Here is a 19,989-nt window from a genome sequence, read left to right as displayed (position 1 = left end):
AAGATGGTCTCATGCCCACTCACAAGTGAACCAGATGAGGAAGGGGGTCAGATGGACTGGGCAGGGACTTCCTGAGGCCCCATCTGCTCTCCCGCAGCCACACGCTTCCCACCCAGTTCAGAAACTCCATGCCCACTTCTTTAATAGTCAGATGGGCAGTTTCCATCTCCATTTTTATTGAAATACAAAAAGTGCAGAGGTGAAATACATGATTGATGCCAAGGAATTCATGAAGTGTGAATGTGTACACTTGATTCACAGTACAAGCCCTTCCCCCAGTCCCCACTGACTAGTGGGGCAGGGGAAGGGGGAAGACCAAATAGATCCATAGGCTCCCAGGATAAGGGGCTGTGAACACCTGATACACAAAGTAGGGCAGAAAGCACAGGCCTGTACCCAGGCTAGAGACACAGGGACTAACAGAACCAGCAGCCAGTCAGGTACCGGGAGTCCTGACACACCAGTGCCCTGGGAGAGCGCCCAAAAGCAGTTGGGCTGGTCAGTGAAGACCCCCATGGTGCAGGCTCTAGGCTCTGGCCAAGGCTGTGGGGACAGGGTCACTGTTCAGGGTTTTCCCTCCTGCCAGAAGTCAAGACTACAGGAAGGGGGGGCGTTCTCGGTGTTCACCAGGAAGGAGTGTAATTAGAAAGGATACAGTTGGAATGCAGGACGGCCATCATCACTGGAGTCCAGGTTGTGGGAAAGACAACAGGGCCCGGGACTCCTACTCCCTGGGGAAGGTTGCTAGACCTAACTAGCAAAATCTCTGCCCAGCCCCTCAGGAGTCCCCCATAGGAGGAAGGAGCCTCTACGATCCTGAGGCACCGAGTCATCTCTGGCCAGAGCAGAGACCAGTGTGACTCCACAACACACAGGACTGCAAGAGCCTTTGGCCTAGAGGCTGTCCTTAGACAAGGCATAGAGGCTGAGCCTGCTCCCCTGCTCAGGTACCCGAGGTGTCTCAGGGTGAGGGTGCTGTCTATCTCTAAAGGATGCAAGAACTCAGCCATGTCGTCCAAGCAGAAGCAGGGGTTAGAACATTCTGGGGGCAGTGCCACTTGGGAAAGCTGACCAGGATGCGTGGAAGAAAAGGCAGAAACAGGAAGCAGACTCCAGGCTGAATTCCTTAGCGGTGGAGGTACCCATGCTGAGGGGAGGACAGAGCAGGGGGCTTGCACCCAGGCCTTCACCCAGACAGAGAGGAGCCTCAGCAGGGCCTGCCTAAGCCAGCTCGGCCTTTCATTCCCCGGCAATCAGGAGGGGGCGGATCAGCCCAGCTACCATCCCAGCTGACAGTGATTTTGGCATCTGCAGCTGCCAGGGAAAGAGGCAGGAGAAAGCAGGAAAGGGCTGCTGGAGCCAGTCCTCCCCCTGGAAGGGCCAGGGCCAGCTCTGCACAGCCCCACAGGAACCAGGGATCCAAGGAGGCAGGAGAAGTATAAGGCGAAGAAAAATGTCCCATGGTAACAGCAAGGCCTCCAGGGCCGGCGAGGTGGACTGGAAAGAAGGGGAGGAGGAGCTGCCCAGTTGGCTGGCTCCAGCTTCTATCTCCTCGGGCCTCATGACCCCTTCCTGGGCAGGAGTCCAAACTGGGGCTCCCAGAGGAAGGGCTATCAGAGAAGGGGGCTGGTGGGCAGGGGCTGTGCTCAGAGCCCCTAGGAGTTAGGGGTAGGGAACAACTCCCCTTGATGGTCCAGGAGGAACTTGGTAAAGGTGTTGATGGGATTAATGGCCTTGAGAGTGATGGCAGCATCCTTGGCCCACAGCAGGTTAGGGCCAAAGACGACAGCCAGGTTAGTGTTGGTCATCTTGTTTTGGTCACACTGGGCAGAAACCTGTGGAGGGAAATCAGGGGGCTGCAGCAGGGCCACAGACCCAGCTCCCACGTCCTGCAACCGGCTACCAGAGCAGCAGGGGCCGGTGCTCCTCCCTCCTTTCAGGTGAGAGGCAGACTCACCTGCACCAGGAAGGCAGTAAGGAAACGAAGCACCTGGTAGTTCTCCTCGGGCAGCGTCCGGAGGACCTGCAGCGTCACCTCCACTCTCTGGCTCTCATCAATGTCTATGAAGAATGGGGGCCTGGGTTACAGGGGCCCAAGGCTGGCTGGCGCAGGTAGCCCTGGCGCAGGTAGCCCTCACACAAGACCAGGGGGGGGAGACCCTAACAAACCCGCCTGCTCCGAGTCCAGCACAGACCAGCAGAAGCAGCTCAGACCTGGGATGGGAGAGGGCACTCACTGAGGAAGCCCACTACGTGAGGGTAGAGGTCAAAGGTGAGCAGGGGCTCAGGAAGCTCCCGGAGGAAGGTCTTGAGGATGACCGCTGGCAGGTGCAAGTCGTTGTACTGGTCGAAGTCCACAGGCAGCCCTAGAGGTGGGTGGGGAGGAAGGTGAAGGGGAGCTGGGCGGAGCGGGGAGGCCCCCTGCCCGACCGTCCTCAGACAGCCTCCTCCAGGAGAGCCTCTTGCATCTGCCTTCACCTCTCCCTGTATGACCAGGGGATGCAGACTCAGGCCATCTGGGTGGAGTGGGACTCCCACCACAGTTATTCCTTGTCTCCGAATGACCCTGAACCCAGGACCCAGAGCCTGACCAATGAGGGAGAGGCCTGGAACATCCAGGTGGGAGTGGTACCATGTTATCTTAGCAGATGCCATAGAACCTTTGACAGAAACGGAACCTGGGACCCTTGTTGATAGGGCAGCAAAAGGCAGGGAAGCCCCTAACAGTCACACACCTGCCCCCAACCGCTCCACCTTCCACCCCAGCGCCCACATGTGAGCTGGACACCCCTGGGACCACTCACCCATGTTATACTTCTGCTGTACCTCCCGTACAACTTGGGTGTTGGCAGACCTTCGGAAAATCCCTTCAGTGGTGAGAGCTGGGAAACGGGGGGCCTGGTGAGCCTCAGAGTTCTGGGGCACATGTAACTCCCCACCATTCCATCTGGGGGTTCTAGTCAGGGCCAGTGCGAGTGCGGGTGCGCATGGGACCTCCCAGCCGAGCCTGGCAGCTTCCCGAGGGGATGGGGGACCCTGAGCAGGTCGTAGGGGCAGGTGGGCCCTGGCACTCACCGTGGGCCTGCAGGTGGGCAATAGTCTCGCGGACCACGAGAGGAATGGGCTCCTGCTCTGGGTTCTTCTCCTGGAGGCTGTGGGCACAAGGGCAGTGAGCGGGGTCTACAGCCTGGCCTGGGCTCCAGGTGCCAGGTGCCCCGTTCCCATACTCACTGCTGCAGTGAGACCCCAAACTGCTGGTTGGGCAGTGGGGGCCGTGGGGGCATGGGCTTGGGGGCTGTTGCAGGGCTCTTCTGTGTGGACTTCAGGAAGTCATCATACCTGGGGAGCAGACGGGACGGTCAGGCCCTCTGCCTGGCTCTGTAGACACTACGATAACCCATTTGTCAGGCACTTCCTGGGCTTTTTTTTCACACAGGCTAGTTCATTGGATTCATGCAACAACCCAGCTTTACACAGGAGAATGTAAAGTCTTTAGAGCAGTGGTTCTCAAGCTTCCTAATGCCGAGACCCTTTAATAAGTTCCTCATGTTGTGGTGACCCCCAACCCTAAAATTATTTTCGTTGCTACTTCATAACTGTAATTTTGCTACTGTTATGAATCGTAATGTAAATATCTGATATGCAGGATGTATTTAGGCGACCCCTGTGAAAGGGTCGTTCGACCCCCAAAGGGGCCTCGACCCACAGGTTGAGAACCGCTGCTTTAGAAAGATCTGATCCGGCCCAGATGGCGTGGCTCAGTGGTTGAGCGTCAACCTATGAACCAGGAGGTCACTGTTCGATTCCTGGTGAGAGCACATGCCCAGGTTGCAGGCTCGATCCCCAGTGGGGGCCATGCAGGAGGCAATCAATGATACTCTCTCATCATTGATGTTTCTATATCTCTCCTTCCTTCCTCTCAGAAATAAATAAAAGTATATAAATAAATAAAGAGATCTGGTCACTTTAAGTGACAGAAACAGAACCTGAACTCACACTCTCTCCTCATGTGCTGTCTCTCAATCATTACATTTGCTTCCTCCGTATATCCTGGGATTCTCAAGGCTTCCTCTCCCCTGGGCTGGCACACCCCACCCCACAAACGTGACACGCATGTACACAGATGCCATCCAGTGGGCGCACACGGTCCCTGCCCAGCCTCACTTGAGCACTTGGCGAGGGATCCCTAGTTGCTCCAGCTTCACATGCTCGCTCAGCTCACTCAGGTAATTCACATAGAAGATCTTCTGCCCAAACTTGAAGCTGCCGATGGAGGAAAGGGCATGGGTTGGGGAGCGCACCGGCTTCGGCAGGCCTCCACTGTCCCCTCAGCAGCCCAGCCAGATCAGACCGAGGCCTAGCCCCAAACGGGTGTGTCCCCAGGATGCTTGGCCGCCTCTGGCATCTGCTTCAGCGTTCAAGGGGAAGCACGGGGAGACCACCATCCCGCCCTCGGCCGGCTCACCTAATGAAGGGCTTAAAGAGGATGAGCAGGGTCTTGATGAACATGGTGGGGTGCACGATGTACAGGGCCTTGATGTTCTTCTTGTACCTGTGGAGGTAGAGTGGGAATTCAGGAGTGGGTGTGGCACGGGAGACACAGAGTCTGTTCTTATGTACATCTTCTGATTTCACTCCTTATAGCAAGCCTGCAAAGTGTCATTGCTGCCCCATTTTACAGATTAGGAAACGGAGGCTCAGAGAGGTTAAGTAACATGAAAGGTCACAGAATGAGTAAGTAGTGAAACGGATTTGAGCCCAGGCGGTTCCAACTTCTGATTCTTTGCATTTACCCTGACTTCCCCTGGCATGGAATAAGCTCCTGCCCAAGCACAGGGCAGCCCAGAACCTGGCAGAGCTGCTGACTCCAGAGCCACCTGCTCCAGGCCCTGGAGCCCACCCCTGGGCCCCAACCCACTTTCGGTCAAACTCCCGGTAGGCATCCCGGAGCCAGCTGAAGGAGGGCTTGTTGTCGCTGGTCAGGCCGTGGTGCAGGTAAAGCAGTGTGTAGTCACTCTCCACGTACTGGTCCAGGGTGTGCTTCAGGTACCTGCAAGAGAAAAGACCTGCTCAGGCCTGCCCTGTACACAGGTGGGGCCCTTTAAGACAGAACTTGGTGCCCCAGGAATCTGCTTATATCAAACCCCCTCCCCAAGACCCCTGGCCCTGCACCATCCACCCTGGCTGCATCAGCAGTTGCCATGCTGTTGTGAAGGGGTTGGGGCTGGGCGGGGCAATAACAACAGCTCTCAGTTTTGAGCACTGACCAGGAGTCTGGAGACCAAGACTCTAACTGGAGCCCTCTAACCTAACTGCAGTAAACACGGGAATAACATTTCCCTCACAGGATCGTCAAATCAATAATAATGATACCATTTATCAATATTAAGCTTTTAGCGTCTGCCAAGCACTTAATATCTCATGCCTTCCTTGTAACAATCAAGGCTGATATTATCCTCTTCTTACACGTGAGGGCAATGAGGCTTAGAGAGGTCAAGTGCATACCCAAGGTCACAGTTTATGGTGGAGCCTGGAGGTGAATTATCTAACTTCAAAGTTTTTTTTTTTCCAAGTTGGTTTTTATTGATTTCAGAGAGGAAGGGAGAGGGAGAGAGAGAAATATCAATGATAAGAAAGAATCATTGATCGGCTGCCTCCTGCATGCCCCCTACTGGGATCAAACCTGCAACCCAGGCATATGCCCTTGACTGGAATTGAACCTAGGACCCTTCGGTCCACACGCCAAGGCTCTGTCTGCTGAGCCAAACCAGCGAGGCAAGCCTGCGTTCTTGACCACAATGCAGCTCTCCCGCTTATACTTGAGTTCCTAGCATAGGCTGTAAAACACTGCCCCTGAGAGGGGACCGGGGTGGCCAGGGGGTCCCCGTCCCTGCTCCAATCACTGGGCTTTTCGTGGACCAAAGAGCCACATCTCAGGTTCCCTATGCTCGTAACATATCTACCACTCCAAAAGAAACACATAGTGTGGAGCCCCCCTGAGGTGGAGAAGTATAAAGAAAATGAAGAAGGAATCCAGTGGAATGCCCTCTTTCTGGGTGGCCAGCCCCAGGCCTCAGCAGGGTCACTACTGGAGGCTGGGAGGCAGAAATACAGGGGCTTCCAGGGGGGTAGGGAAAGGAGAAAGGAACCTGGCAAAGTGCCCAAGGATTCGACTAAGTGTCCAGGTAGCTCCTGATCTACCCTAGAGAAGGTAACTTACACAATGGTCAGTGGGTGCTAGGCTCGGCCAGCACAGGCAGGCAAGTGAAGTATCTAGGGATGAGTTATTACTCTGATCCCAATCACTATTCTTACACAATACGTTACCCCTTAGATACACTGAGCACTTTACAATATGCAAAGAAAAGTTTTTTCACATAAAAAGATGGCATTTTGCAACTAAAAAATAGCAATACTTGTAGTGAAAATACACTCATCCTTTGATGGATGTTACAACCTCTAGGAGGGCAATAAAGTGATATCTATCAGAAGCTATAAAATGTTCCTACTCTTTGACCCTAAGAAAGCAGCAGAGATGAACAGAAACATTTTTGTAGAAGGCTGTTCATTGTAGCCTGTTTTATAATGGAAAAACAGCAACAACTGAGCAGCAAGCTAGCTATCCAACCACAGAGAATTGGTTAAATAAATCACAAGACATCTATAAATAGAATACCTCACAGGATGCTCCTACAGACAAAACCAATCTGTGAAGTGAGAAGTCTGAACAGTGGTTGCCCTTTGTGGTAGTGACTAGAAGAGCGAAGGGAGGTTTGTGGGAGGGGCTGACACGGGTGGGTTCAGTTTCTCAAAATTCATCAAGTACACATAAGGTTCACTTTTCTGTATATCATATGTCAATAAAAATTTTTATTTTTAAAAAAATATATTTTATTGATTTTTTACAGAGAGGAAGGGAGAGGGATAGAGAGTCAGCAACATCGATGAGAGAGAAACATCGATCAGCTGCCTCCTGCACACTCCCCACTGGGGATATGCCCGCAACCAAGGTACATGCCCTCAACTGGAATCAAACCCGGGACCCTTGAGTCCACAGGCTGACGCTCTATCCACTGAGCCAAACCGGTCAGGGCTCAATAAAAATTTTTAAAGGATGTCTTTGATGAATGTTTAATGCTCAGAAGATAAAAACATTACATAAGATACAAAACTGACTATAGAGCCTTGTATATGTTATAGGAAAAAATAGGAAGCAAATACACTAAAATATTAACAGTGGTTTTCTCTCTGGGTGATGGGGTTTATGGGCGACTTTTTTGTATAGTTGTGTATAGTTTTCTTTACAAATGGATACAGTGGCATTTCATGTATATATCTTATCTAATGCCCACAACAACCCTGTGAGGTGGGCACACTTCTTATTTTTATGGGACTCAGAAGAGACCCACCCCCAAGTACACAGCTAGTAAGAGGCAGAGCGAAGTCTAATCGGGCTTCTGCATCCAAACTGCAGGCACTTTCTGCTTTAACCCTGAGACTTGGGTGACAGCTGGGAAAGCCAAGCTAGAGAGAATCTGACAACCAGAGGACAGGCCTGACCTTTGATGGACGTGCCTCTCTGCTCCCAGTAGGGACGGTGACCAGGTCAGGTGGGGGAGGGGAGATCTGTGTGGGACAGAGGACAGGATGGCAGGGGGCTTCCTGAAGCCAGACAAAGCCCCAGAGTGGGTGCCCCTCACCCACCAGGCTCTCTCCTGAAAACCTGGTGCTTTCCCATCCCCACCCTCTGGCTTCCTCCCATTCGGGCTATTATCAGGCCGGGAGTCTCTCCACTGCCTTGTCAGATGTGATAAAACAAGAGGCGGAGGGGGTGGAGGGACCCGTGACTCAGTCACCCTCAGGCTGAGCTCCTTGGCCTACTCTTGGACTGCCTGTCTGAGGAGCTGGTGGGAGGAGGGTTCAGGAGGCCAGAGAGAAAGACGGACAAGGCTGAAGACTGGGTCTGGCCCTGGCTCCCTGGGGCTACAGAGACTCGGCTGTCCCGACCCTCAACCATTCAGAACTGCCAGGAGGTGGTATGGGCAGTGCAAACATTTCCAATTTCAGGGAAGAAGTGCAAGACCATAGCTGTACACACAGTGAGGAGCACAGTAGGGCTCTGCCTCCGTGGAGTCCCGCCCATGCTGTGGGCCCCGGGCTGGCAGCCGTGGCTCAGTAATGAATGTTTATTGGAACAAGGCTTGTCAAACTCCCGCTTTCTTTTTTATTTTTTTCATGTTGTTAAAGTACCTTATATGGTAAAACTACAGCAAACATATTTTTTGTTCGAAGAGGGAAAATAAACGCTCTGGTTCTAAGGATGATGTAAGCAGCCCCTGGCTCCTCAATGGCACTGCAGTGTAGGCTGACTTCCACCACGGCTTCTGCAGCCTCAGTCATTCCCCACAGCTAAAACCACACTACAGTGGGGCCTTGACTTACGAGTTTAATTGTTCGAGATCGTTAAGGAGCTCGTTAACTCAAATTATTCTGTCAACTCAATGCAAAAAATCTGCCGAGAGACAGCTGGTATCTCAAAAAACTCGTTAGTCGGGACACTCGTAAGTCAAGGCCCCACTGTATAGCCCTAACCGGTTTGGCTCAGTGGATAGAGCATCAGCCTGCGGACTCAAGGGTCCCAGGTTCGATTCCAGTCAAGGGCATGTACCTTGGTTTCGGGCACATCCCCAGTAGGGGGTGTGCAGGAGGCAGCTGATCGATGTTTCTCTCTCATCGATGTTTCTAACTCTCTATCCCTCTCCCTTCCTCTCTGTAAAAAAATCAACAAAATATATTTTTTAAAAAACCACACTATACTCGCACATGAGGAAACAGAGCAAGTGGAAGCACCCCCTGTTACCACTGGCACCGTAAGAAACCAACATGTCCTCCAAGTGGCAACAGGCAAGTTGAAAAGGAAGCTGAACCAGGGCAATGAAGCAGGCATTACTATAATGACAATGGTATGGCCGATCAATTCTGGAATTGCCCACTTTCAATAGAACTGTGAGCTCCACGGAAGCAGGAATCTTTCCTGTTTCTTCATGGCTGTGCCTGGTGCCAACAGACACAGGTGACAGAGCCCCAGTAGGAACCTCCCCGTGGCCGCCACATTCAAACCCCCACTTTCAATCAGCCTCTGGCCTTGCATCAGGAGATTTCAGACTAACCAGAGCTATTTTATACATAAAGCCAACAAACAGTATCCAGGTAGGTACAGACGCCAATGGCACCAAATAAAACAGTACTACTTATGCACATAATGGGGAACTACAACCACATTGGATAACCAGATTAGCCCTCACATTTGGACAGGATTTTACTTTTCCAAGCATTTTCACACACAGTATTTTCACTCCTGCAAGGAAGGAGGGCTGTGTGAATATTCCCTAGGAAAAGTGAAGAAAAAGAGACTTAAAAAGACGAAGACACTTGCCAAAGTCACACTTTCCAGGACTAAAAACTCCTAGCCCAGGACTGACTCCCTCAGGAGGAGAGGGAGGCAGGGAGGGAGATGGCCCCACACAGGGAGGGACAATAAGGAAAACAACATCAGGCCAAACTGGGGATCTGGGCACAGGTCCCACCACCTTCCATATGGGTACTCACCCCAAGAGCTTGCTGTGGTCCAGCTGGTGGCTGGGAGGCATTCGGCAGGCACTAAACACAATGATCTTCCGCCCATACTTGTCATCTCCTAGATGTGGAGAAGATGGAGCATGGTGGGTGAAAGATGAACCAAGAGAAGCAGGCTGAGGGCCTGAAAGGTGCCAGGCCTGGAGACCTGTACCAGTTAAGACAGGGGCCAGAGCGGGCCATGCAGATGCACCTCTGGGCAGCTGCCTGCACTTGAGGGGGTGTCGCTGAAGGAAGAGGGACAGGTTGCTCTCAGGGATACTGGGCTGGGGTATAAAGAAATAACATGACTTTCAAAAAAAAATCACACCTGGTAGAATCAAGCCAAATGTCCATCAACCGATGAATGGGTAAGAAAAGGTGGTATATCCATAAATGGAATACTGTTCAGCTATAAAAAGGAATGAAGTACTGATACATGCTACACTGTGAATAAACCCTGAAAACATTATGCTAAGTGAGAGAAGCCAGTCACCAAGAGCTACACATTGTATGACTCCATTTATACGCGTTATCTAGAATAAGTAAATCCATAAAGACAGCAAATTAGTGGTTGTCATGACCACTAAGAGGGCAAGAACAGACTGACTGCTTATGAGTACGGGGTTCGTATGGGTATGGGTGAAATTCTAGAAGTACATGGAGATGGAGATACACAACATTGTGACTACTAAATACCACCAAATTGTACAATTAGAAATGGCTAATTTTATGTCACATCCTTCAAAGCAACTCTTTTGCCAAGGAGTCACCTTAAAAGTCACTTATTTCAGAAGCATCCCCTTTAAGCAGTATATATTTGGAAAACCTCACTGAGGAAATCAGCCTGATTATACAATAGTGTCTCTCTCTCTCTCTTTCTTTTTCTTTGTTAATCCTCTCCTGAGGATATTTTTTCCATTGATTTTTAGAGAGGATGGGAGAGGAAAAGAGAAAGAGAAAAACATTGATGTGAGACACATTGATTGGTTGCCTTCCGCACGTGCCCCAAACAGGGCCAGGGACTGTGCCCTTGACCAGAATCAAATCCTTGACCCTTCAGTCTGCAGGCCAACACTCTAACCACTGAGCAACTGGCCAGGGCAACAGTAGTCTCATTTTGACCACTAACAACACTTTCTGATTTTATTAGAATTATTAACCACACCTGCCTCTAAATTCTGGACATTTCTAAAAATCATATCCTTTCTCATTAAGGATATTCCAAAGAACATGAAATTGAGAGGAGTTTGTAACGCTGTGGGAAAATGTTCATTTGGATGTAATGTGTCTGGGATGTTTGTCCAAAGCTAGTCATAATTTGAAGGCCTGACCATCTGACTTTGTCATGAAACCAAGGAGCTCCTGAGACGTATATTTTTCCTCCCTAAAAGTGAGATGTTCTTCCAGGTCAGCATGGGTCAGGAACCCCAAGCAAAGATCAATGGGGACAAGACCTGGTCCCTACCTTCCCTTCGGCTCTACCCTCATGCTTTTCCAGAGCACCAAACCACACTTGCCTAACCCTGATTGTTTCGGAGGCAAATAGAAAGACTACTGACAAAACAAACGAAGTGCAGTGAGTCTGTCCTCCATCTCCCTCTGAGGACTAAGGATCCCCCAGGCCTTGCTGAGGGTCTTCTCCGTATTTGATAAGCCATAACCTTGATGATGCTTCTTGGTCAGTGACTTCACTCAGGAGTCAGCGCTTTTCCAAAGTGGTTGCCAAGGCTCTGACTCTGTTCTCTAGGGCTGGGGCCAGCATCTATGGAGAGGCTGAAGGAGGATTCTGGAATGTGGGCAAAGTGGGCCCGGTCCCTGCCGGACACATTCCTTGGAATGGCTCACAGGATTGTCCAGGCTTAGCTCCTGCCTCTCCAGGCTCACACTGTGCACACTTCTGACAAAACAGTGTTCGCAGCCCTGTCCACAGTAGGCTGTTTCTCATGCTAGACAGACCTTTCTCTAGACAATTTTGCCCCCCTCCTCTAGGCTAATCCAGGGCATAATCTCCTTCTAGAAGCCTGTGTCTTCTCCTCCTTTCCCTAGACAAGTCAGCTGTCCCTTTTCATGGCTCAAGCATGAACCATTATCCATGACGCTCTGACTCTCCTGTGTAATTGTTTATGGGCCTGTCTCCTCTCCTGGCTTGTGAGCAGCTCCATCTTTGAATCTTTCATGCCAGTCCAGAGCCAAGCATGTGGCAGGTGTTCAATAAATGCTGGTAGTCCGCGCAAAGACACCAGTCAGAACTACATAGTATGCACATTCTATTTCTGAGTTTGTTCATGACCTCTAGGTCATCAGACTGCTTTAGGCAGTGACTTTCCCATAGTCTGGTGCAGAATTTCTCCAGACTTACAGGCAGAGAAACCTCTGCAAGCCTGTGTGAGGGGGAGAAGGTGTAGTTCATCTGGAAGCAGGTCTATTTTGATGAACTGGATACCACTTGCTCTCTCTCATACCCTAGCCTAGATCCTGGTGTTGGGTTCCTTCCAGGCCAGTGGGGGAAGGGGCAGCCTCTGGGGTCTACTCTGATTTACTTCCCAAGGGATCTGACAGGAGATCGAAGAGCAGACTGGGGCAAAGGATTAGACTGGCCAGCCCAGCCTCATGTACAATCTAGAGCTTTAGAAACCCCTGGCCTCCTACCACGAGCCTGTGAAGGGAGGGACATCATTTGCCTACTCCCCTCTAAACAGGAAATGCCCCGGATGTGGGGTAAAACCCTGGGAGGAGCATGGGTATTACAAGAGATTCTTTCTATGCCTGCCCCCAACAGTAAGGCAGCGCTCATTGGCTGGCAGACCTGAGGACTTAGGCAGGAAAGAAAGTCTGAGCTCACTGGGCTTTGGAATTTGAAGAGCTAGTAACTGGTTAAGCAAGCAATTAGGGTGAAGGACCAGAGCCTGTGCTCCATCCACCAGAGCCTCGCCCAGCACCTTGTACATGGGAAACTGGATCCTCAACCATGGCTCCCCTATGGGCACCCACCAATGCCATGATGTCATATGAAAAATATTACAAGCACATGCATGTGTTTTCTAGGGCAGTAGATCTACACTTTCACATTCTCAAAGACCAGCTTTAAGAACCACTTCACTGGACTGGACACTCCTTGTAGGAAGGAGTGTGTATTTTCCCTCACTGAATCCTCAGTGCTGACTAGGAGGCTCAATCCGGAGCAGATGTTCAAAAAAGGAAGGTTGAACGAAGTCAGGATGGAGGTGGGGGACAAAAGGAGGAGTAGTGAGGCAAGACCCCCCCGACAGGCACAGGCGAGGAATGAGGTATGGGCAACCTGAGGGTCTCACCCCCACCCTCCCCGAGTGCCCAAGTCCTTCGGTGACCCAGGCATTTGCCAGCAGGCAGGGTGACTGCTGCTCCAAGAACGTACGTAACAAGGCCCAGAACTCTCCTCCTGATCTGAGAAGAGAGTAGACTTCTGCCCTGGAGACTGAAGGGACAGAAGGAGCGGGGGCAGCACTAGTGTTCCCAGAGCTGGGGGAGGGCTCAATGAGGAGGAGGCGCAGCGCTGTGGAAAGCACCAGGAAAAGACCAGCCGCCTGAGAATGAAGCCTGTGCATTCCCCAGATACCGATCAAGAATTCTCCTCCCAGGGTAGCCTGGGTGTTAATCAGCAACAGCAGCTCCTCCAGCAGCCATTCTGGGAACTGCGGGCAGCCAGGCCAGCCACCAGCCCCGCCCACAACCTGCAGGGCAGGCCCAGGAGAAGGGAGGTGGGGGCTGGGCAAAGTCCTGGAGCCGGCTCATATATCTGTTATATGGTTAAACTGTCAGGAATATTGCAAGCCAGTTGACTTCAATAGCTTGTTAGTAGCTTGAGATCTGCCATGGTAGAAATTTCAAATGGTACAAACAATAGCCTTTTTCCCCCTTTCAGGAGGGCCACGTCTGTCAGCACACCACTGGGAAGAACCCATGTGGACTGAGTTCAATGTGACAGTGGAGCATGACAGCCACCGCTAGCGATAGCAGGCTGCAGAGGAGGTGGGGACCTAACCCAGCCTCCATCCAACATGGGCTCTTTCTCTGGTTTCTAATGCCAGGAAGCTGGCCCCCCAGGAACTGGTCACCACGGTCTCATCAAACAGGGCTCACTCTGGCAGTGCCAATCCAAACTCCTCTCAGCAGTCAGAGAGGCGCAGGCATGGGGGCCAACCCCACCAGAGGGGCGCTGCGCCTGCAGCACTCAGCTCAGGCTTGAGGAGCCAGCCTGCAGGCCAGGCCATTGCTCAGAGCCAGCCAACCCCCTTGCTACCTCTGTGGACAAGGTCCCGCCGTCCCTGAAGCTCCTTTCCCTTAGGTTCTGGATGTATTGCCACACAGCTGCCACCCATAATTCTTTGCTATTTCCGGCTCCCAGGCACCGCCCACTGCCAGCTCCCTAGAGTGGGGCTGCAATTAAGCGGCCCCAAGAGCCCTTCCTGATCCACAGCCCAGAGGCCACAGCCCAGAGAGGCCAAGCAGGGAGAGCCAGGAACACACCTACCTGGCTGGGCCCCCTCAGGCTCATCACACCCTGGGGAAATAGAAACATGTTGCAGCTCTGCCTGCAGGGGAACAGGGGTCGCCCCTGGGGAGAGGAGCGGCCTGCTCTCCTGTGACCTGGCCACATAGGCCAGGAGGATGTCAGGATAGACCCTCCCCACTCCCCCCATGCCCCAATCAGGTGCCTCTCTGGTAGTGAGGAGAGACAGTTCTGAACCTTCAGGGGACTGTCCTGTGCCCAGGTCAGGACCAGATCAGGAAAGAACTCAGCCTTGCTTCTGTTGGGATGAGAGAGGCCACAGCCAAGGCCCCCGACCCAGACCTGGGCAGGATCCAGGAACACAGATGTCATGGGAATACCTCTGACATCAGGGATAACCTCTGAGCCCAGCATTGAGGAGAGGCCAGATGCCTCCAGCCCCCGCAGCCAGCACCGCACTGGGTCCACAGACCATGTGCTCCCTGCTCCCCTTGCCCATTCCAGTGACTCAGAGCAGGGCCATGCTGTCACTCTTGCTTATAGCTTCCTGGCCTCACCAAGGATGGACGACCATTAGGAAAAAGACAAAGAATCTTGCAATTAATTTCCTCTATTAGCAGTAGGACCCTGAGGGCAGAAACCAGGGCATCAACATCCCTGCTACCTCTCCTGGCCCTGGAGTCTTCTGGGTACTGCATTATGAACAGGAGGGTGGGAGCACATGGAGGCCAGACCTTGGGGACACTCTGTACCCATTCTCAACAGGGTAACACACCTGCTGGGAGCCTGATGCTCCGGGGTCATGTGGCCCCTGACTCCGACTTCCTTGGAGGTAGGAGGGACTGGCACCTGCCTGCTCTCCAGTAACTGAGGGAGTAGAAAAGCTGGCATGAGGGCAGAGGAAAGGGAGGTGAATGACCACTTACTCAGGGCTGACTATGCACTCTGGGCTAGGCCCTGACAGACATTCACTATTGCAGTTCTCTCAACAGCCCTGTCAGGAAGAAATGAGTTCAGAGAGCAAAGCTAGAAATCAAACCAGGGTTTTCTAACTTCAAAGCCACTAGGCCGCACTGCCCCCCACAGACCATCCGCCAATGGAGACAGTGCGGTCACAGTTTAGGAAGTGGTTGCAGGTGAACAGACCAAGTGGCCACCACAATCAAGTGGTGAGTTTAAAGAATGGTGCTCAGGAGACCCAGGGTCAGGGGTCAGACCACAGAATGGGCATGGCCCCTCCCCGAGTCCCTTCCCTTACCCTGTGGTACAAGGGACTGGCTTCCTTAAGCCAGGAGTGCAGACTATGAGGAAAAAGGTGCAAAACTGGGTGCGCTTACCTGCCACCTCCACAATCTGGTGCCGGGCGATGTCGTAGTAAGGGTCATCCCACTTCAGGTGTGTGACAGGTTCTGGGGAGCTGCTTTTGGAGTCATCTGAGGAACATGGCAAAGTCAGGGGCTAGTCTGGGCTAGGCTGGCCCAGTGTTCTCCCTGAGACTTGTGCTCTTGGGCCCTCTCCCCAGGAAGGCTTGTGCTCCTAGCCCCACGCTGGGGCTGGTCAGCTTGCCCCATCTGCCCTCCCAGAGTCTCCCCCCAGCAGGAAGGGGTCTCCCCATCTAAGGTGCCCACCTGACTTGGGAAAGTCGGGCATGTCATCTGAGGGCCAGTTCTTCTCGTCAATGGAGGCCAGCTTCAGCTGGTTCAGAGCCTGGCTGGTGTCATCCAAGGTCAGGTCATCCTGCAGCTCTGAAAGTGGGTCCATAGCTGAGCCTGTCCCCGGCAGCCTCGCCCCACAGAACCTGAAGAGAAACCTGGGAGAGGCGGTTATAGGTGTAAAGAGGGCCAGCAACACCCTCTTATACCTGTAACTGCTATAGCAAGCCTCCTACCCCACTCTTTCCTCCCCCAAGCTCCCCTGTCCCTGAACACTTCTCATCCTTGCCAAGAGTTCCATGTAGCTTCTGGTTCTTCTGGCGCCACAATTGTCTGACATGTTGCCAGAAAAGGCAGCTGGGCAGAGGATGGCACAGCTCAGCGCCTGCCTTCAGGTCCTCCAGCTGGATGGGGAAGAGTCGTGCCAGGCCCTGCACTGCCTACTGCCCCGCTGGCTCAGTCATATCGCCCCAGCTGCAGAGGCAGAGGTCCGTGCCCCTCTCCTAAGGGGTCGGAGAGCACAGAAAGCTTCCAGACCCTAGTAGTTATGGGGTAGAGGTGGCATAAAAATCTAAGGAGCATATGGATGCTCCAAACCCCAAAAGGTCAGCTGTGACCCTGGCTACTCTATCTTTGACCCCTGACCTGGGGAAGAGGAGGTGGCCAAAGACCACAGGGGCCTAGAAAATAGGCCTCTGCTGGCTTTGCCCAGGGAACCAGGAGCAGAGGAAGGAATCTGCCTGCCAGTCATAGCAAACAATCTGCAGGGTCCTGGGGGCTCCCAAGCCCACTCTAATCTGCGAGAGCTCCAGGCGCTAACTTCAAGGTGGCTAAGGTCAACAGACTGCCCCAAGGGCTGGAGGGCACAGAGGGGACAGGGGGAAGTGCATGGCATCATCAGAATGCTGAGATACAAGAGGTGAAAAAGAGAACAGCAGCCAGAGCAGGCAGGAAGGAGAAGAGCCACTCCGAAGCTGGGCTTGCCCAGGTCTGGGGTCTGGCCATGAGGATGTGGGCTGCACGCAGCCTGGAGGCAGCACTTTCTGCCCTCAGCCCTAATGGGAAACACACCCCTCTCTCATCACAAGCTCACCACCTGGGCAAGGGAGTGCAGCTTCAATTCAATCCAGTCAGTCCAACCCCAAAGAGGCTGCTCTAAGCTTGCTGCATTCCTGGAGTCCAAAAAATGACATATATGGTCAGAGAACCATCAGGGCAGATAAGGAATGCAGACGAGACCCAGGCACCGGTAGGAAGAGAGAACTGCCACCGGGGATTCAGACCCTGAACACCTCGGGACTCGGAGGTGGCATGACAACCTCCTGCACATGTCACAGCCAAGGACTCTGGATGGTAAACTGGTTCTGGGTAACTAGCAACAACCATCCTGTTACCAGGGCAACTATACCGACTCAGTGGCAAAAGCTGCTTCAAGCTCCTGAGCCAAAGCTGAGCAGCCAAAAAACAACAACAAAAAACCCCCACCTTTTTCCTCTTCTTCTCCTTTGGTCTTTTTTGCTACCCTTATTCACTACTGCTGCTTACCGCCAAATGTAAGTCTCTTCCCAAGAACACAAATGAAGACTCTCTCCTATTTGGGAATGCATTTCTCCTAGGGCAGTGGTCGACAAACTCATTGGTCAACAGAGCCAAATACCAACAGTATTTCTTGAAATTTCTTTTGAGAGCCAAATTTTCTAAACTTAAACTATATAGGTAGGTACATTGTTGTTAACTTAATTAGGGTACTCCTAAGGCTTAGGAAGAGCCACACTCAAGGGGCCAAAGAACCACATGTGGCTCGCGAGCCGCAGTTTGCCGACCACTGTCCTAGGGAGTGCTGCCGTGCCCCTCACTCTGTGCCCCCCTAGTCCCCTTCAACCTTCTAAGGCAGGCAAACCTCAGTCTTGAGGATTCCACCCCTGATTCATCTACATACTCCTCCCTACATTCAACCAGGAGGCTGTGAGGGCTCCGCCGAAGACCCCCTCGCCCCCCAGCTGGATATCAGGGACAGAATGCAGCTCAAAGCAACCCTCCTCCAGACTTGAGCCTTCTCTCCTTCCCTTCTTTCTGGCATTGCCCAGGCACCAAGGGCTCCCTCAGCCCTGCCCACAGTGGGTGCTTGATGCAATGAAAAAGGCAGGGGATGAGGTATTTGGAGAACTGGATTACAGTCCTGCCTAAACCAACGAGTTGCAAAGATGCTGGGCAGTCCTTTTCCTATCTGGTCCTAAATGTCCTCATCTGTAGAAGTGACGGCTCCTTCCACAAATATAATTCTCCAGGGTCCTAAATACTGTGCTGCAGTGAACAGCAGGATTAGAAGGAACAGCTGGTAGCTGAAGTATGTGTGAGGGAGACGGTCATCCTCTACAGTTTGAAAGGAGAACTGGAAGTCCACCTCTTTTCCAGTAACTCCTCTATTTTGTCAGTTCTCTCAGAACTGACCCCTGCTCCCCCATAACCTCCTCTTCTAGAATAACTAATCACAGTTGTTCCCACCTCCCAGCCCCACTGGCCTCTCTCACCACCCTTCAACCCACAGTTGTTGCCCCCTGTGAGCCTGGAAGTTTAGCTCCCACTCAGTGGGAGGGTGAGAAAGCTAGTGAAACTCTGGCATATAGTGCAAGTAAGTATCCTGGCTGCCTCAGACTCCAGGCATCTACAAGCCCTGCTCCACGCTGCAAAATACTTCTTACTGGGAGGCTGTTTTCCCTTCTCAGTAGGTAAAAATCTCAAGATTCACTTTAGGCAGTTTTTACCTACAGGTTTTAACCTTTGGAAGTCTGGACCGCTCCGAATTATTTACTTATTCATTTAAAGTAATTTTTAAATTGATTTCAGATAAAAAGGGAGAGGGAGAGAGAGATAGAAACATGCATGCTGAGAGAGAATCGTTGGTTGCCTGCCTCCTGCACACCCCACACTAGGGATGGAGCCTACAACCCAGGCATGTGCCCTGACCGGGAATGGAACCGTGACCACCTGGTTCATATGAACCTCGGAAATTCTGACAAAATTTGTGGTCTTTTTCCCTAAGACAGATCAGCACTTGCATGAAATCCTGTATGCAATTTTAAGTGGTTCGCATGCCCTCTAAGACTCTCTGTTTAAGAACCCCTGACCTATTCAGAATTACATCTGACACATGTAGCTACTGAATTAATCCACCTCCTAAGTGGAGAAGGGAACCAACCTTTGTTGAAGGCTGTATAGCACCAAGAACTGGACACAAATTACCTTTTAACTTTACAACAGCATCTAAGAGGCATGTACGACTGGGCCCATTTTACAGTGTGAGGACAGTGAGCGCCAGGAAACTAAGCAAATTGCCAACGGCCATACAGCAGAGTCAAGATTTTAATCCATGTCTGTCTAAGGTGGTCTCAGTGTGCAGGGCAATCCCTCAATATTTCTCTAAGTGACTGTAATTCATTCATGCGATTCTCAAGATTCAGAGAGGTTCCACAAAAACAAAACAACAACAACAACAAAACACCCACAAAATAAAGCCTCTCCCCTAATCTCCTCCGAACGTAACTGAGGTAACAACTTGAAATCGCATTCTCTGGCGTCGGGATCGTCCTCCTAGGAGCTCCACACGGTGAAAACGCAAATCCTACAACAGCAAGACTTTCAAGTACAATCACGTTTGCACAGAGCGCCATGGTTTACAAAATCCGGATTGGGTGCACTGATTATGAAACAGAGAAGAAAGCGTGGCCTAATAGGTGGCAGGGTGGAACACTTCCCCCAAATTTCTTTCTCTTCGCGTTTCGCCAGATCGGGGCAGCGAGCCTTTCCCTTCCCAGGGGCTTGCTCGAGGGCAGCGATCTGACCGGGACTCTGCACCAGGGAGGGCAGGAGGAAGGCAGCGAAGGAAGCTGAGTCCTCTCCCTGCGGACCCGTGAGTGGGGCAGAATTCCCGCAGCAGGAAGGCCAGGCTCCCAGGTCCCGTTCCACCCCTCCTCCCTTCCTCGGACCCTCCCCGTCGGGACCGCAGCCCTTCAGACGGCCAGGCCCGGCCCTTCCCTTCCCCCATCACCACCCCGGGAGACCCCGCGCCCAGCAGCTCACCGCGGTCGCGCTCCGCTCCTTTTGCCACGCCTGTCAAAGCTCGGCAAACATCCGGCTCCGCTGCAAAACGGGAACCGCCTCCTCCCCGTCTCCTCACTGCCCAGCCACTTCCGCCACACCTCCAACCCACTTCCGACCCCTTCCCCGCTC

At 52.3% G+C, this 19,989-nt stretch overlaps 1 protein-coding gene across 2 annotated transcripts; it reads right to left on the bottom strand.

The window, feature by feature from the left end:
- Nucleotides 1–139: 139 nt before the first annotated feature.
- Nucleotides 140–19,969, bottom strand: ARHGAP1 (Rho GTPase activating protein 1). Of its 2 annotated transcripts, XM_023756636.1 has the most exons (14): nucleotides 19,840–19,969; nucleotides 15,736–15,917; nucleotides 15,445–15,540; nucleotides 14,129–14,158; nucleotides 9,610–9,697; nucleotides 4,919–5,050; nucleotides 4,466–4,552; nucleotides 4,165–4,263; nucleotides 3,232–3,339; nucleotides 3,076–3,152; nucleotides 2,805–2,882; nucleotides 2,238–2,366; nucleotides 1,958–2,061; nucleotides 140–1,835 (listed from the first exon to the last, which is right to left on the bottom strand). In XM_023756636.1, the coding sequence occupies exons 2-14, from the start codon at nucleotides 15,866–15,868 to the stop codon at nucleotides 1,656–1,658; spliced, it is 1,341 nt and encodes a 446-aa protein (XP_023612404.1). In that variant the 5' UTR covers nucleotides 15,869–15,917; nucleotides 19,840–19,969; the 3' UTR covers nucleotides 140–1,655. The 2 variants fall into 2 exon arrangements, with proteins under 2 accessions (XP_023612404.1, XP_006109912.2); XM_006109850.3 differs by lacking the exon at nucleotides 14,129–14,158 and having other exon boundaries at nucleotides 19,840–19,968.
- Between the last annotated feature and the right edge of the window lie 20 nt (nucleotides 19,970–19,989).

The sequence above is a fragment of the Myotis lucifugus genome, unplaced genomic scaffold, assembly GCF_000147115.1.
Source record: "Myotis lucifugus unplaced genomic scaffold, Myoluc2.0 scaffold_97, whole genome shotgun sequence".
Classification (NCBI taxonomy): Eukaryota; Metazoa; Chordata; class Mammalia; order Chiroptera; family Vespertilionidae; genus Myotis; species Myotis lucifugus.
This window is presented reverse-complemented; position numbering and strand designations above follow the sequence as displayed.